The 18,910-nt window shown below is 39.0% G+C and overlaps 1 protein-coding gene and 2 long non-coding RNA genes across 5 annotated transcripts in view; 2 read left to right on the top strand and 1 right to left on the bottom strand.

The window, feature by feature from the left end:
- LOC137332503 (uncharacterized) overlaps positions 1–1,768 on the top strand; it is a 189,411-nt gene extending 187,643 nt beyond the window's left edge. For both annotated transcript variants that reach the window (XR_010965679.1, XR_010965678.1), the window contains one exon: positions 1,608–1,768. This is a non-coding gene — a long non-coding RNA (uncharacterized lncRNA). The remainder of the gene's footprint in view (positions 1–1,607) is intronic.
- Positions 1–18,910, bottom strand: part of htr4 (5-hydroxytryptamine receptor 4) — a 146,517-nt gene that overhangs the window by 117,483 nt on the left and 10,124 nt on the right. For both annotated transcript variants that reach the window (XM_067996402.1, XM_067996403.1), the window contains 3 exons: positions 11,542–11,623; positions 7,585–7,731; positions 1,067–1,267 (listed from right to left, as the gene is read on the bottom strand). In XM_067996402.1, coding sequence (XP_067852503.1) covers positions 1,067–1,267; positions 7,585–7,731; positions 11,542–11,567 — 374 coding nt within the window. In that variant the 5' untranslated portion in view covers positions 11,568–11,623. The remainder of the gene's footprint in view (positions 1–1,066; positions 1,268–7,584; positions 7,732–11,541; positions 11,624–18,910) is intronic.
- LOC137332504 (uncharacterized) lies at positions 6,644–10,325 on the top strand. The gene is made up of 3 exons (XR_010965680.1): positions 6,644–6,773; positions 7,282–7,440; positions 9,329–10,325. It is a non-coding gene; the product is annotated as an uncharacterized lncRNA (long non-coding RNA).

Raw genomic sequence — 18,910 nt, 5'->3', positions numbered from 1 at the left:
TTTACATACATAAATCTTTGAAGGTGGCAGGACAAGTTGACAAGACTGTTAATAAAGCATATGGGATCCTTGGATTTACAAATAAGAGACACAGAGTTCAAAAACAAGGAAGTTATGCTAAACCTTTATAAATCACTGGTTAGGCCTCAGCTGGATTATTGTGTCCAATTCTGGGCACCACACTTTAGGAAAGATGTGAAGGCCTTAGAGAAGGTGCAGAGGAGAATTACTAGAACGTACCAGGGATGAGGGGCTTCAGTTATGGAGGGAGATTAGAGAAACTGGGTTTGTTCTCTTTAGAGCAGAGAAGGTTGAGGGGGGATTTAATAGAGGCGTTCAAAATTTTGAGGGGTTTTGATACAGTACATAGAGAGAAACTGTTTCCACTGGCAGGAGGGTCGGTAACCAGAGGACACAAATTTAAGGTAATTTGGCAAAAGAATAAATGGGGAGATGAGGATAATTTTTTTTTTTAACACAGCATATTATTATGGTCTGGAATACAATAGTTCATGGTCACCAAATGTAAGAAGGGTGGTGGAAGCAGATGCAATAGTAACTTTCAAAAGGGAATTGGATAAATACTTGAAAAGGAAAAATTTGCAGGGCTATGGGGAAAGAGCAGGCGAGTAGGACTAATTGGATAGCTCTTTGAAAGTGCTGGCACAGGCACAATGGGCCGAATGGCTTCTGTGCTGTATGATTTTATGATTCTAAAAAAGCAAAAAAATGATGGCAAATTGAGGGTACTATGATCTTTGATTATTTCTTTGTATTTTGAGATGTAAAGCTATTTCTTATTAATACATCCATTAAATTTATTACATATATTTACATTGATTTTCCCATGCCTGAAGATTATCATCTTTTATAGTAAAATACAATAGTTCATGGTCACCAAATGTAAGAAACAAAATGTTTTGCTCCAAGGCTACAAAAATGATAAGGTTATCCCTATAGTCATATTTAGTTATTTGAGAAAGAATGTACTGTATATATAATTATCATGTCTCAGCGTGCTATTTTAAATAGGATACAGCATACAACAGTACATAATTTTACCTACCTATCTAAAGAAATACAGCACAGATGAAGAATGGATGCTGTGGTAAGCAGGACATCCAAAGAAGTCCGAACGAGACAAAATTTATCTCCATATATCCAGTTTTGTTGTATTAGCTCAATAGCTCCAAAAGGCATTACCATGACTGAAACAAGCAAATCAGCAAATGCCAAAGAGACAATAAAGTAATTGGTCTTGATTTTCCTGTAATAAATCAGAATATTTAGAAAAACTCATTAAAAAAACTCTCAGAGAAATTGTAAAAATAAGTCCCAAATAAAGAAATTGTATTCTTTTGAATTTCAACCTAAATGTTGTGATGGCAGAGATCTGTATACTTATTGCAATCTCTCAATTCAATCATCCTTTGTAATGTCTTTCATACCATATAATATAACATCTACCCCTTGATGCATTTGTATTGGAACTTCATGATATCACAGGAGAGACCTGCACAAAATATCTACTCTCAGGCTACTTCTACCTAATAGTTTTCCCCCTTATCCAATTTTCATCCCTTTTGTCTCCTATCCTCTTCCGGTAGCAATCAGGAGCTGAAGCGTTGGTTCACTGCAGGTTTTCCCAAACATGAAGATAAATTCTGAAACGCCTATTAAAGGACTAGATTACCCTTCATTGGCTAAAGAATGCACCTCCACTCTTATCAGTGTGGCTGACAGTGTCATGGGAAACACTGTTCTTATAGAAGAGCAAAATGTAAGTGGACTATTTGCAGTTACAGTATATATATTTCTCATTATCCGTTTGCTTTGCTCATTCAGACCCTGAACGGTCAGTTTCTAGGTGTGAACCTGTTCTTTGAGATTATTGTCTTACTTAGTGCTGGCTGTAAAGAAATGTTCATTTTCATATATACTCAATGTTAACGTGACAAGTCATAGTGTCACTGGTGGAAATAACACCTACATATGCACTCAATGGATTAAGAGTGGTGAATCAATGGGCTAGAAATTGCCCTCAAAATAATAGTGGAGCTCAACAGCGCTCTCAGTTTTATGGTGAATTGAAGGAACAAGTTCACGTGTTTGCACATGCGCAGTAAAACCCGGAAACCATGAACTTGCTCCTATTGGTTCGCCGGCGATATGACAGCTTCGAATTAAAGGGACATCGCAAGCAGCAATCAGAGAAATCATTGAAAAAGCACAAACTTGCTTATCTGCCTAGCTGGAAATTAACTAATTACGCCACCAAACAGATATGTTTAAAAATGCCAGGTCTAAACTAAGTTTTAAAAACGCGGTTAGTCTTAATGACTGCCAAACAACTAGAAATTAACTTTTAAAAATGTGGAGTCTCATATTACTTCTTATTTTAATAGTTTTTGGTCATTAAAAAAATTTAAAATTTAAAAGAAATTTTATTTTTGCCTTCTGTCTCTTTAATTTAATTCAATTATTTATTTTTATTTACAATGACATCCAGAATACTAACTTTAAATGAACGAAGTCTGCTCGCCTACTTGGACAATGCAGCCTGAATATGTGGGCATGACTTCTCTTCCTGACAGATTTTGTGGGCGTGTCTTCTTCTCACAGACTTTTCCAACCGCGCGGCAACTCATGCTGCTCAGAGGCTGGGTTGATAGCGCCCATTTTGTTTAAAGTTCAAATTCAAGCAATTGGACACCACAGAGCCCACAGTAAGTATTTTCATCAATTAAATTTGCAGGAGCTGCGGTGAGCATTGCCTTGCTGCTCTGCTTGATTTCTGGCCCAATGTATCTAAGCTGATGATAATGACACTATCATGCTGTTGAACTACACTCATACTGTATTTGTTTGTTGTATGCACAATAAACTCTTTTTTAAGCTAAAAGCAAATATTTTTGATATGTCTTAAATTGCTTTTAATCCTCTTGACATTGAATTGATAAAATGAGAATATATATGTAATAATAATGATGACAATTAACACATTTAATATAAGTAACATTGAGCAAATAATCATCATTTCCCCATCAGATGACTCATAAAGCTTCTCAGCAGCTTGCATTTCTTTATAACATAAGAGAAACAGTTGAAAACTATCACACCAGGTTTACAACGGGGGCTGAGGGAACACAGTACATATGTTAATTTACTTATAAATTATCATGGAAAGCACTAAAATATATTAATCATGTGTGAGACTTCAAGTTCACTAATATCTGACAATAGCATTGATCACTGATTATATGATCATAGGGACATTTATAAAAGTTTAATTATATTTTCAGATTGTTTGCATACTTAATACTAAACTGCAAGTATATTTTGCTCTGTTCAATGATTTGTGTGAAAAAATGGATGTAAGTAAAAAGTGTAACTTGCGTTGAATAGAATATTCACCTGTGTTTAGCATTGCTATGGGACTCCTAGGGGTTAAATGCGATAAGGCAACATTATGGGCACAGGTTCTGCGATCCGTGATTAACCCACGCCTGGTGCTTACTGCACAGGCAGGACGAGGTATTTGTCCAGCCTGAACACTCAACTAGATGCAGCGTTGTAAACCAGACCTTGACATGAGGATTAAATGACATTTGCATTTTCCACTATCAGGGGCAGCCCTAATCTCTTAAAGGCAGGATGTCTATCTGACAGCATGCCAAAATCTCTCACTTGCTAAAAATAACAGTTTGCTGTCTGCACGGAGTCTGAACGGAGATCAGACATTGCACACATAAAACACAGATGTAGGTCCTGTCCCTATGTTTACAAACTGTTGAGTTATGTTAAAATATTGAATAAAGGTTGCGCACCACTAAACCCCACATCCTCCAATATGCCGATCCGAGTTGGAACCAGGCCTGGGAGAGTGCATGCACCAAGGTTCTCCGCTGATGCACTAGAGGCCTTGGTGCAAGAGGTGGACAGAAGGAGGGGCATCCTATATCCACGGGGGGCAAGGGCAAGAGGCCCTCCAGGCACATTCTCAAAAGGCAGTGGGAGGCAGTAGGGTACGCAGTCAATGCCAGGCATATAGCACCATTGATGCAGTGCAGGAAGAAGTTCAATGGTTTGACACGAGCAGTCAAGATGAGTGAGGCCAACTGTCAAGTGGCATTTCCTACCAACTGCACCACTAGCCGCATCCACTGCTCCATGCACTACACCCCCCATCACCCACATACCAACAAACTCTTACCATCAGTACTCAACTTTTCCAATCAGATGCTTCCTCTCACTCTTACTCATTACCACTGTTGCAAGCCGCACACCTACAACTCACAGGTCACACACACTGGAAGTTATTCAACCATGACAGGCACATCACCCAGATACATGTCCCGCTTTCTTGCAGGAGAAGGTGGTGCATAACAGGAAGTGGCAGTGGCATTTACATCCTCGAGCCTATTCCGCCATTCAATAAGATCATGATTGATCTGTGACCTAGCTCCATATATCCGCCTTAGCCCCATATCCCTTAATACCCTTGGTTCACAGAAATCTATCAATCTCAGATTTAAAATTCACAATTGAGCTAGCATCAACTGCCATTTGCAGAACAGCATTCCAAACTTCTCCCACCCTTTGCGTGTAGAAGCGCTTCCTAACTTCAGTCCTGCACATCCTAGCTCTAAATGTTAGGCTATGTCCCCTTGTCCTAGTATTCAAGTATAGGAGACCGCCAAAAACAGTTACAAATGCATCGGCAGCCAGAAGCAATAATCCAGCAACTAACCTGATCCCTTTAAATAGCGCTGTTGGTGGGGGGGGGGGGGGGGGGTCCTCCAGGCACTCTAGGACATGTTCAGATGGTCGCGGTTAAGACAGTGCATTGAGTGGCGCGTTAAGTCCCAAAATGGTGTCTATCACTTTAAATCAGCGTTGCACACCGATCAAATGCATATTCTCCCTACTTTACATGCTGCCGTCATTCGTTATCTGTGCATGCGCAAGATGGCGTCTGGCGCACGTCACTCTAGAATCACGCGTGCGCATCCAAGACGTCATCTGGGATGTTCGGGAGGCTGCGCAGCACCGAAACAACGGACGCTAGATGGCCCAATTTCTAGCCCGCCATTCTTTCAAAATGGACTAATGTGCAATAGTATTATTTTTTAAATCAGGTGATTTTGCCATTGAAATTACTTCTTGCGTTCCCATCATGGTATATGCAATGTAATTTGCATAAACCCGCATTCTCATTTGCTGCCTTACTTGCTAAATCCTACTAGGTAGAGTTTTTTGCAAAGCTACTTCCTGACTAACATTTCTATGCATTAGAAATATATGCAAAAATTGCTATACCAACAACCACCACTTTCCTTCGGGTCCTTTTATGTCCTGTGCTGTTGTTCTGCAGTTATATTCATGTCTTAAGTTTGTACTTTTCTTCAAGTTGTGCAATTTCTTGTGCCAGAATACTGCTGACTCTCACTCACATATTGTTGTGCTTGTTGTCTTTTTATATATTTGGGGCCCCATTCTCCCCCATCAAAAATGTATACATATTTCTTCATCATGGGGCTTACATGTACATTCATCAACTAATCTGAAAATTAGGCTTTTTCACATCTGAATGTACCATTTTCCAAAAATTCTACACCTTACAGCATTTATTCTAATTAAGTGGTTCATCAGCTGCTTGAGAAATGTTGAAGGAACATTGTTGCAGGTGTCATGATTGGCTGTTATTTTTTTCTACTATTGCTACAAGCTCCATTCTCTGAAACAGTAATTTATCAAAATGATAACATCCTGTGATATTGTTAGCTGATCATTAATTATAAGGAAATAATTGCTGGTGTGAAATGTAGCTCCAGGTTCCATAAGATAAACTTCTGTATTTCAAAAATACAGGACCAGATTAAAAATGAATAAAGGGATTTGGGTAATTATGTATAAAGGGTTCCATGTGTAATTGTTTCGATATGGACTGATTCTAATGTGCAATGAAAAGCCATTTGGGTGCCATTTTATATATAAACAAATGGAACATTAACATGGTATTGTAGATACTTTTTTCTTATTGATGACTCCCAAGATTTTAATAAAACATGTGCACATTTTTTATAAAATTGGAATATAAAGAGTTTACTTGAAGAATATATTAATATAAAAAGCTTTACTTTGGTACTACTAATCATGGCATATCCTTTAAGAAACACAGAACATTATATAAACCCAGCATTTTCTTTCCATCAAAATATATATTTAAGTATTAGTGGAGTATGTAAAACTATTAAACATTATTCAACTTGCTTCAAAATTATTGTGTACTACTTGATCTCCTGTGGTGTTGAGAAAAAAATCTAATACAGAAAGATGCTGTTTATTCAAATCTTTCGATATTATTTTGTGTCTTTCATATTTTGGTTTTACATTTTTATGTTTTCACATTTTCAGATTACTTCTTTTTTTAAAGATTTTGTTTATTTTTATTTATTTTAAAGTTATTTATTGTTATGTTTTGTTTCTTATATTAAAACTTGTTTTATTTTTTAAGAAGCTATTTGTGTTGCTTGTTCTTAAATTTTTTATGTTATCTGTTTGAAATAATTATTTTTTGTCTTTTAATATGTCATAATTTTATCTGACACTATTTGATTTTCATTCTGCACTCAGTCTATAGGCCACAGCAGAGAAAGTACCTCTGGTTTCTGGTGTCCCTGAAATGCATAGTGCAGCAACAATTTTAAGTGGGATCAGGAGGAAATTACTGCGTGCAACCGAAACCTTGGGAGATTCCGAGGAACAGTGAGGTGACTGAGGGGCATCTGGGTCACATATGTATGAATGTTTGAAAAGTATTAGGACATAAGGACCATAAGAAGGATTAAAGCTTTGGGAATAGACCAGAAGATAAGCCTGAGGTCCTTGAGATACATGCAGGGGATAGTTGAGACTTTAAAGATGGCAAGTTTATGAGTAAGGTTAGTGATTTGTTTTCCAGACTTTAATTTTTCACATATGTATAATGTTATAAATTGTATATAAGCATGTCCATTTAAAAGACTTTGATGTTTTTTAAGGGATTTGATTGGTTGGTATTGTGCAGGCTGCCAGTTGTTGATTTTTACTGAATGAAAATGTTTCTAAAGAGATGTCATGATTTTTGTTTTGGGCTGAAATTTCTGGGCTGGAGAGGGTGTAAGTGACAGTTATCCAGGGGCTGAAATTTTCCATGTACCTTTTGGTGGCGTAAGTATCTTCATTCCAGCTGGGCAGATGGATAAATTTACTAACGTTTAATGATTTCTATGATTTTAGTGTAGGTGGCCCTTTAATTCGGACCTGTCAAACCGACAGCGAACCAATGGGAGCAAGCTCGCGATTTCCTGGTTTTAATGCGCATCTGTGCAATCGCAAACTTACTCCATCGATTTGTCAGCGGTCGAAGAGGATGCCATTGTGGCACGGCGTCCTTGGGTGAGTAATTTTTGGGCCAGTGTTATGTAAATTAACGTGTAGTATCGTCATTCTGATACCCTGAAAAGTGCAACAAAGATCAAAATGGCTTCCATTTTCAGATTTCAGCTTAGATTCACGTTATTTTACTTTATAACCACTCACCGTAGCTGTCTGTCCTTGCATACAGCTACCATAACCAGCAGATTCCCCAAAATAGTCATTATCATTACAGCTGAAAGAAATGTGATGAGAACTGTCTTCTGAACCATAGAGAAACTGGGAACTTCATGTGGCTCACTGTCACTTGTACTAGAAGCAAAACAGAAATCAGATTTAATTGCCTTCAAATAATATATCATGAAATATATAAAGAAATGCACACTATAGTATTTTAAGAATGTTATGGAGTTAGGTAACAAGTGATAATTATTAGGCAAATAATCTAGCAACAGGTTTATCAATAGAATTAACAATTACTTGAAATGCAATTAACAATTGTATAAAATGGATTAAATAATCTGACTCATAAGATATTTGGGTAGATATTCCAGTCTAAGTGCAAAATTGGCTTGCAGCGTGCACGAGGAGCACACAGTTTTTAAAGGCTGGCTTTGCTGGATATTGTAAGATTAGGTCTTTTCCATGTTCCGTGTGCAGAGTGATCCAGATGTGAGGAGCATACTACATATGTGGGCAGGATATCCAGCGATGAAGCTGCTTTTAAAGAACTAGTGCTCAAATTTAACGACAAACAATTTATGCTAGAAGAAACTGCCAGTTCCAGAAACAAATTATGAAGAACAGAAAATAAGCAACTTGCACTGCTCCTTTTGAAGATGTTACATTAGAAGTGCAGCAAAGCAGAGTTGCTATTCTTTGGGCAGGGGGCATGCATCTCACTGTACAGCAGTCCATAATGCTGCAGCCATTTCAGAGCTGCTACTTTGCTAGAATTTATGCTCCCCAGTCAAGTGTGCTACAGGCCAATTTCTCTGGTCAAGCTTTTCATGTGTCAATAGCCTATTCAAATTAGGAGAGGGATTCCCATCACAAAATTTAACATGGCTAGTGTAGGGGCATCCCACCATGGCATACATAGCCCCAGTTTTCCTGACAGGAATCATGAGCCATGTGTGGAGGGGATACTCCTTGACGACCGGTAGCTAGCCTGTGACCTGACTGCCTGGCTGAATAATAGATGGCACAGATGATTGCCAGAGGATGGTGGCTGCTGCCAGGAAACTAGGCACAGACCTGCATGATGCACTATCTGTGGTCATAAAATAAGCTGGACATTCACAGAGTGGAATGCTTTTTCTCTTCAGAAAGATGTCAGGATGGTGATAGGGAGCTTGCAAGGAAATGTGTGCATTTGTACATTGTACCTTGAACCCTGGGGAAGTATGCTTTGCTTTGTAAAACAGGCACAGTGTGGTCTAATTTCTAGACCCATATGTTTTGAACAAAATGTAATCATGTACTTTATTGCTTTTATCTGTTATTCAGTCTTCAAAAGCAATTGTCACTGAATTCAGCTCGATCTTCGTAACTAATGGAAACACATTTCCAATTTTGTCTCCATTACTCTTAAAATCAGTATGTGTCTGAACTCTCACCTTTTCAAAACAGACAAACTTTTAGTATTTTATCTGTGATAAAGCACGCCTGCTGGAAATGTATTGCCTGATCTCGTTTTCACTGATGTTTCTCTATCACTCCACACAATTCTTTTCATTGCTTTTCTAAACAGTAAAGATTTACTAAGATCAAATAAAACGTAAAACTCTTGAAGAGCTTTGTCTATCATGCTGTATTCTAATTTCCATGAAATGTTCCATTGTTGCTCATTGTTGATATCAATCTCTTATACCATTAAGATAAATGCACTTTTATTTTATGTTTATAGCACAGAGTGGTGAACAATATGGTGATCAACAAGCCACAGTGGGAAAAGATTTGTATTGTTTGCTATAGCAAAAGCATAAACAGGTATATTAAATTTGCATTCATAATTTTTCTATGAATAATGAACTGCAGAAATCTTCCCCAGTATAATCATTTGTGTGCTTCTTACATAATTTCTCTGAATATACAGAATAAAACCCCTGAAATAAAGTGTGAATGGAAACACAAATGATATCATACTATCCCATCATATTCTTTTTGTACTAACCTTTTTTTACATGGGACTGACTTATTATACCTAGAAATTTAGTAACATGGATGGGAAAGGAAAGAGAGAGAGTAGAAGTTTGTTACTGGTGTATCTTTTTAATTGATTAACCATGGTTCCCGTGGAAACATACAATCACAGCAACAGATAACCATGGAAACTGTAGCTAGGCCATCAGAATATCTAGAATCAATACTATTAGAGCATAGTTAGGGCTGTATGTCAATTGATTATTTTAGTAACTAACTGTACCTATAATAAATGGTATGTTCAATCAAATATTTGAGTACATACAGCCATCAAAAAAGTGATGCTGATTCATTGTCAGATGTGCATTTGCACCCTGTAAAGTGTTGACAATAATATATCATGGAGTGTGATTTTTTTTCTGTAATTTTCTGTCCAAAATAACCTGACGTAGATTAACTGGATTGCCTTTAAATTGTCAATGTTAATGTACCTTAGTAAAGAGCTATAGGACAGTATAAGCATGCATGTGCATAGCTTCACTTTAACTGTGCAGAATTTGTGTGAAACCAGCAACATAATTTGATGTTGCTCACTTGAAATGTTCTCAAAGTCCATAACAGTATCAAACTTGTATCTGCAATATAACAGTGACATTATTCCCATTTTTGTTAAATGTTTAAATACATTGTACAGATACTGCTTGTTGGATATATATTGTACTTGGATAGGAACTATTGTAAAAAGGTATAAATAGATAGCATGGCTGTAAAAATTGGTATACTTTGTAAGAGTGTCTTTGTCTGTTATATCTATTTTGATTAAAAAGTTGCAATTATTTGATTTATTTTCTATTACTGTATCTAGTTTCCACTTATATAATTTTCAATGGAATAGTTGGTAAAATTAGTGCCAATTTTAACTCGAGGTGGGGGTCATGCACGCAAACCATCCAGCCTCACGCTACCGACTCCCGGGAGATTTTGATTCCCGGGCCACGTCTGCCTAGGCCTCATTACTCTCCAGCTGGCCGGCGGGAGGAAGCGGGATGTCAGGTGGCAAGAGGCTGCCACCGGGGACCTGAAAGAACGGTCTCCAGCACTTAAGTGTTTGGAAGGAGGATCGGGAGAGACTGACAGTCGGGGAAAGCCCAGGGCAGGAGATTCCTAAACTCTCCTGGTGTGGCCCAGAAAAGCACTCCTGCTCCTCCTGGCCCCACAAGGAAAGTAAAAATGAAGAAAATCGACTTTTTTTTGGGGCCTCTTCTGACCCCAGCTCCTCTTCCACAGTGGGAAGCCACAATGGCTTCTTCATTCGGGCCTTTGGTTAAAATTGCAGTCGGGCCCCAATGACATCATCAGAGACCGATCTGCATATTTAAAGAAGGACCTTTCTGACTTCAGGTGGGTGTTCCTGTTGCCTGCTCAGAAGAGCAGGTTAAGTTCAGAAGCCGTGGGAAGACTGCGGAATCGGTGCAGGTAAATCTTACGGGCCATTCTAACTGCCTGCCTGGTTTCTGCCAGGCTAGTAGAGTTAACATTGGCATTCTGTTACAACGTGGCTGTTGTATGTATGTGTGCATGTTGGTAATAGCATGAAAAGCTGAAAGATAACTTGGTGGAAAATGGCAGAAAATAGGAACAATAAAACTTTTCTGATATTTTAATACAGAGCATGTACGCTAAAAGAACATGTTAGAGTATTTTTTTACTGGTTTAAAATTTTTAGTAAACATCAAAATTATTAAACTATATCATTCATGTAAGTTCAAGGATGTGATTCTGTGAAAATGCACAGAAAATAATCACTGGTATCTATGTAATGTAACAATATGCTAATATTGAATTTTGCTACAATCAAGTTGATGTCTATTAACTGCATACATATGTCGGTAACCATTAGTTCAACGTTTAACACCACAATAAATTTCAGAAGACTAAACAAAGCATTGAAGTTTCTCCATGACTTTACTTTCATACCTCTCATTTACATCAGCTTCATCCATCACAGGGAATCAACATGTAAATATCTGACTTTAGTGCCCATACAAAATAACTTGCCCTACAAGTAATAAAAAGACAGAAAATTAGATTACTGATTTTAAATACATGACACATTTTTACTTTCTCCATCTGCATTAAAATGAAATCTTAAACCAGTTGAAAGACTTGAATTATTTGAGTCTTTGAATGCAGTGAATGACCAATTAATTAATGACCAACTTTTTCCACTGAATTTTTAATCTCTCAAAAGAGAGACACTACTTCAAAATAAAATAACTTACATCAAAGCATCTGGGTCATAAGTGGATCTATTTAAGATTATATAAACACAAAATTTCCCATCTATGAACCACTTGATAGTTCTAGATGAGGGGGGGAGGGACACCTTGTCTGCCCGTTGAACGCCCAATGCCCACCTGATACAATTTTCAGGTAGGCCTGTAAATGAGTGCACTGAACACCTGCTCGAAACAGGCGGGGTGGCTGCCTACATATGCAAATTGGGGTCCTACACAGGTTTTGATTTAGTATTCAAGATCAGGAGCCTCATTTTCCTACCCGCACTATGGGTACAGCTTTGGGAAATTGGGGTTGTAATGTAAATCCAGAGTAAGGCCCAACTGGTTTGACTCTAAAATTTCTTATGATGCTTCAGTTGTAGTTTCATTGTAGCCAGCTCCAAACTTATGCAGTGGTATTTTTCCAGAAATATCTCTTGCGCCTTGAGGTGATATCAGCAAGCCAACATCCTGATCACTTACGCTAAAGGTGTAAGAGGAAAGTGAACATGGGGCACAAGTGGTGCAGTCACTGGAAGCCTCACATTACCTGCAACACCAGACTAAGCATGCAGAACAAGTGACAATCCCAGAATGACAAAGACAAACGGAAGATATAAGTGAAGTGAGTCGCAAGAAATTAAAATTAAAACTGACCCCTTTTTTTGATGTGTGGATTGGGAGAACATTAAAGTAGTGGGGCGATTTTCATTTTGAGTATTATTCATGCGGGCGATGGCCGGAGAGTTCACAGTTGCTACCCAGAGGAGTCAGCATGGGACCCAATTGATTTTGGTCATGGTTCTTAGTTAGAATATTGTTGGCAAGTTGAAAGTACAAAACACACTCCCCAATAGATAGCTCGCTGATCTGGATGCAGGGCAGCCAAATGTGAAGGGCCTGTAGCAGCACCTTAAGAAGGAGGCATTATATAGTAGCATTGCGAATGAAAAGCAGCAGCAGGCAACATGTGTGTAGAACCTACAACAGCAAGTACATTAAATTTGGAAGACTTTAAGGCTCAAAACCCACCAGCGACAGTCATAAAACTATCTTCCACGCCTCCATTCAGCTTTCCCTGACGGAAGCTGAAGACATCTTACATTTTCACTGTAAATGGCTGCCTCCACACTTGTACCGCCCATGGATGGTGGGCGTGAGCAGGAACATCACCAGGCAGGCCAAGGTGAAAACAGCATTGGTAGTCTTGGCTTTGTCACCTGACCCCGGCTTGAATATATTTATGACACTCTCACCTACTTCTGACTTGAACTCTGGCCTTAAAAATGGAGGTCTGCCCAAAAATCGGGATCGACAGTAATTCAGCAGTAAGTTGTCGCTTCCACCAGTCGCATAATTTTGGTCCCGCTACCACCCATTTTTGTGCAAACAGGGCAGTAGCGACTCGAAAATTACTCCCCCCGCACCCCCCCCCCCCTCTATGTAGTAGGTACAGTGATGTATATACAACATCCATGATATATCATGGTTTACTTCTAATAGTAGGGATGACAGGAATTATTCCAATGAGTCATTCTATCTTTTTCATTTTCCCTTAAAATTACATAAGGTATAAAAAAGAAACTTTGATTTATATAGTGCCTTTCATGACCTCAGGATGTCCCAAAGCACTTTACAAACAATGAAGTACAAAGTAGCAAACATGACTCTAGCTAGGAATTTGCAATATTTATACCATCCATTTCCCTTACTGATACAAAGTATTGCTGTCATTTCTCTGTTACGCAGTAGAGTTCATTAATGGATTAGTGCTGTAAACCACAATGTACCAATTGCCTCTATTACCAACAGCTTGAAATATGCAGCATTGTTCCTACAGGTCCCATAAACCTGATGGGCAATGAAGAATATTGCCAATGTTTTTGGTTTTATTTATTTCTAAAAGCCATTAAGTAACTATTAGTGAAAGGCTATCCTCTCAGATAATGTGCAGAAGCATCAATTTAGCATTTTGTTGCACTTAATTTCTTAGCTTAACAAGGTGCATATTGAAAACTATACTCTGTAATCTGATTATTGGATTGTTTAAATTTCCATTATATAGCTAACATTAGCTATACTGGAGGAAGATTTACTCTATTCTATGTGTAATGAAATTCTAAACCTCTTCTTCATAAATGCATTTATGATTTTGTGGTATATAACCCCTACTATGTCTTTAACAAGTCTACCGAAAAACTTGCCATGGGTAAGGTACAAGATTTGAAGTATCAGAGAAAGAAACCTACAACCAGCTGAAAGTAACCAGTGAGTCTTATCCAGTACTCTTCAACTTTCCAGTCATCAGTTGTAAGAACTGAAGGTCCTGAAATGGACCTCACTGCCAGGCAGTAATCATTTGAGCTCAACAGAACTTTAACTAGGTTGGAGAATAAGGGGTGGCATTTGGCCTTCCAAGCATTTGGTTGTTAAAGAAGCTAGATATTCAGATAGAGTTTTAACCAAGTGATGGAGTATTCATCAGTGGCAAATGTGCATTAGTGGAGAGTGAGGCTAAAAGAGGAGATATTTAGCCTTTATCTTGAAGGCTAAGAAACACATTTGAAGAGTGACTTGAGTAAATACTTCTCTATGGAGACCAAAAATAGTCTGTGGAGATCAGACTGAACCAGAAATACTTCCCTTCAAGTGAATCAGTTTACATAAGAATTGAAGGTAGAATTAAGAGGATAGAGAGTACTGTAGTAATCCATAATAAGAGTTCAAATGATGTCAAACTGAGAAATCAAAGTACAAGTAGATTCATCCAACACATTTTTATAACATGCACATTTTTACTGTTGACAGTAGCAATTTATTGTAGGTTAATTCTGGGTGATTTGGGATATTGGCTTGTGCTATAGAACTTTGCAACATGTCAAACTGTGATATGCCCAATATTTTGGATAGTGAAATATTGAAAAATTCACTATCCTCCATTAGTTAGAGTCTAGTAAAAGAGAGTTGTAAGCCTTCCTCATAAATTTGTGGGCCCAGAAATTTGGGAGCTCTGGTTTCTGGGAGCACAGGAGCTCAGATTCCCTGCACCTGAATGGTGAGGCCCAATGCTCCCCAGATACTGGGGCTCGGGCCTCATTAAAATGGAGCCTGCGTGACATCAGAGCCCGCCAGTGAAGAGTTGTGCAATATCGTGCTGCTGGTAGCATCGCAGTCCGGGGGTTGAGCCAAGGCTGAGAGTAGGATTGAGATCAGGACTGGGGCTGAGAGTCTGGATCGGAGTTGGCTTGGGCCGGGGGTTGGGTCCGGGATCGGTGGGTTGGATCAGGGGTTGGGAGAGGAGGCCGGAGAGGAGGATTGTGCACTCCTGCTCCTTCAGGTCCACATTCAGGTAAGTAAATGTAAATAACTTATGTTGTAGGTCGCAAGTGATCCCAAGGTCTAATTTCCCTGTGTGCAGCCAACGGTAGCGCGGGTTGCCTCAGGGCAAACCAATCTTGATGTGGGGACCTCAAAGAGGCTTTAGGTCCTTTATTTGCATATGCAAAGGGGGTAAAGCCTGCTTCAAGCATTGGCAAAAAACGCCTGTTTTTTCCCAATATGGCACACAAGTGTAAAACGGGTGGAATGATGACTAATTTAGTAGAGTGATGGCCCTTGCCCGATTTTCATGTGTGTTTGCGCCACCACTAAATTAGTCAGGCCCTTCTTTTAGGAAGCCCTGACGCCTGCCTGAAATGAGCGCAGGTCTCATTTCAATATTGAAATGAAGTGCCTGTGCCCATTTCAGGACCAGTTTGCAAAATTTGATCATACTAGTCAGAGCTTGTACTGCACACGGTTCGACTAGTTTTTCACACTCTACAGTGGCATAACCTGTGGTTCTTAAAGGGATAGCTACTTTTATTTTTCTTAACAAAATTCCACATTCTTATCAATATCCCCTTATAGCTTCCTTTTGTCCTCGAATTATTTACTATGACTCCTATTTTAGAATTATCCGCAAATTTAGAAACCTCTCACTCTAGCTTTATATCCAAATTATTGATGTACACGCTGAACAGAAGTGGTCCCAGAACAGCACCCTCTGGGACACTGCTACCTACTTCCAACCACTTTGATAAACTGCCCTTAACACCTACTCTCTGATACCCTCTGTACCCTTTTCCTAAATCCATACCCCTTAATCTTGTCCAAAAGTCTCCTATGTTGCACCTTGTCGAAGACTTTCTGAAAGTCCACATTCACCACATCCTCTGAATTTCCCCCATCCATCATGCCTGTCACTTCCTTAAAAAACTCTTATCAGATTTGTAAAACATGATCATCCTTTCTGAAATCCATTATGGCTGCTTCCAATTATCTTCTCTTCATCTATATATGTTCTATTATAAGGATACATTTGGTTCACAACAATAGAACGGTAACTTCACAGTAATTTTTAACAACTACCTTTAATAAAAATGTTATATTTCAATGCAAGGAGAATAGTAAAGATTTTACGCAGCCCCTAAGTGCTATGAGTGGATCCTTTCATTTTTCCATTGCATTTGAGGAACAAGTGTAGCTTCCTTAATGGAGCTATAATTATGACTGACTCTTGATGTACAGTTCCTGAAGAGCAGAGAGGAGATTGGAAACCATTCTGGCAACTGATGTGACATATCTGGACGACAATATAAATGTTAATATTTAGTAGAATTCAACATTCCAGGCTATGCTTTATCTCCCACTTGAAGAGTCAACATTTTTAGTCAATATTGTCTGATTCTGTGAATATTTTCTCTACTTTTGCATAATGTTACTATATTTACAGGTTTTTATATATTAGTCTGCCTATATGATATAGCTAAAATCAACAACATATTCTATGACTAGGGCCAGATACTCTCTCAGTGATTCAGCGGGTAAACACACGACCTGGTGTGGCAAAAAACAATATCAAACAAGAAAGTCCCAGATTCAGTCTCCTGTGGTGCTGAGTTAGCTGATCTTAACAAGGGTATCAGTGAGGCTACTACAATTGACCCCAGAATCTCCAGGCTAGGGAAGGGGGAAAAAGCAGCCAGGGCTCCCAATGCAGATCAATATTCCCTGCTGGCAGTCCACATTTGTGGATGCTAGTTAAGGACACTGTTGGTCCTGGTCATGTTAAGCATCATAGTCAAAAACCTATTGGTACAGTCCAGCCTCAAATTTGACAATTGACCCCTTGGCCTTGGAAGCTTTTATCACACAGGATTTTAGTTTCAAATACTGAGAGTGGTATTTCCGATACTAATTACACTGTTTGCAAAATGTTGATGACAACTTATTTTGTTTTCTTAGTATTATTTTGTAAAAAAAACTAGTTATAGAATCATATGATACAGCACTGAAGGAGGTCTTTTGGTCCATCGTGCTTGTGCCGGCTCTTTTGAAAGAGCTATCAAATTAGTCCCATTCTCCCTGCCCTTTCTATGCCATAGCCTAAATTTTAACTCGGAAAAACGGGTTGGTTGGGGCAGCAGGGCAGTAAAAAATGTTTAAATCTAAAACCCGCCCCCAACCTGCCCATTTCCGGTTTTAATGGAGGCTGGATGAAGGGTGAGCGACCAACCTGCTCTTAGGAGGCAGGTCGGTCACTAATAGCTTTCAAGGAGGTGGCAGGCCTCCATTTTTACAGCTTTTTTGTTTTTAACCCCTGGGGGCAGGGCCTACTACTTCATGCCACATAAGGAGGCGAGAATGCCCGAAACAGCAGAAAAGTGCCTATATAGCATTGCTTGTGGGCCCGGAGGAGCAGGAGTGCTTCCCCCAGGACCAACAAGCTTATTTGCAGTGAAACCCCCACCACATGATCTCCGATACCCTCCCCCCATGATCTCAGACACCCCCGATGACTTCCGACCCCCCAGTGACCCAGATGACCCCTGACCCCCGATGACCCCAACCCTGACCTCTGATGACAACCGATCCCGGCAACCCCCCCCGGTGACCTCCGATCCTGACCCCCCCCAATCTAAGACTTACCTTCTTGCATCCATTTCCTTCCTCTTCTCCCGTCCAACTGAGGCCAGCCTGTCAAACCCATACTTCTGGGATTCCCGTCAAGAATTCCACCCCCCCATCCTTACCCCGCCATCTTCCCAGCTCCATGTTAAAATTTAGGCCCATATTTTGCCTACTTTCTCTACTTTAGTTTTCCAAATTTTTCTGACACAGAGGCACAGTTGTATAAATAGGTCCTCCTAAATTCTCTATTCTAAAGTTGTCCTCTAACTTGTAATGCAGCCTTTAAATGGGAGAAAATAAAAGTATTGTTTCAGCTGCTAATAAAACTCACTGAACTAGGAAAGTAATCCTAAAGTGTTCTGGATGGTGTGGCATAGTTTCAAAACCAGGAGGAATTATTTCCATAATTTTCTGTTTGTTCTCACAAGGAAGTTCTACAAAAAAGGGGCCCTGATTCTCTTTTCTACTTTCAGACTTGAGTTAAAGCTGGAATAAAGTTCTACATAAAAATCAGTTCCAAATTAATTTGTATCATAGAAAATAAATAGCCTAGACAATACTGGGTATCTTCTACTTCCAAATAATCCTCCTGGCAATCACATAGGAAGCACTTAAAATTAAGAATGCAATAATTCTCAAAATGAATATGCTTGACCTCTTTTTTGGCACGTACCAACTCCTGCTTCTAACAATGCTTATTGTAAACCATTTTAGTACATAAAGTGCAGTGAACTTACTGTTTTTTTTTTCATTTGTATGTTAACTTGCCTCTTTTCTTAAAAAGAGCCATTTCTTCCACAGCGTTCATTACCCGGGGCAAAGGAGGAGCAACTCTTGCATGAGCTCTTGGGGGTGGATAATTTTTACTTTTTATTTTAAAAAATTAATTGAGAAAGAAGCAAGTGCACTAGGAAAATGGGGAAAGTAGTTTAGAGAGGGGACCTTCGAGACCAAGGGGGCGGATGAGCATTCCTGTTAACAGTCGACTTTGTGCATTAAGTTGAGTGTAAGTTACTCAGCTGGATCCAACATACTAAGGTTTTGTTCTAAGGCCATTTAATGCTTGTTGCTTCATTGTTCAAGAACACAAAGCTGTAACATAATATCAAGTTGGT

This window comes from Heptranchias perlo, chromosome 14 (assembly GCF_035084215.1).
Source record: "Heptranchias perlo isolate sHepPer1 chromosome 14, sHepPer1.hap1, whole genome shotgun sequence".
Taxonomy (NCBI): Eukaryota; Metazoa; Chordata; class Chondrichthyes; order Hexanchiformes; family Hexanchidae; genus Heptranchias; species Heptranchias perlo.
This window is presented reverse-complemented; position numbering and strand designations above follow the sequence as displayed.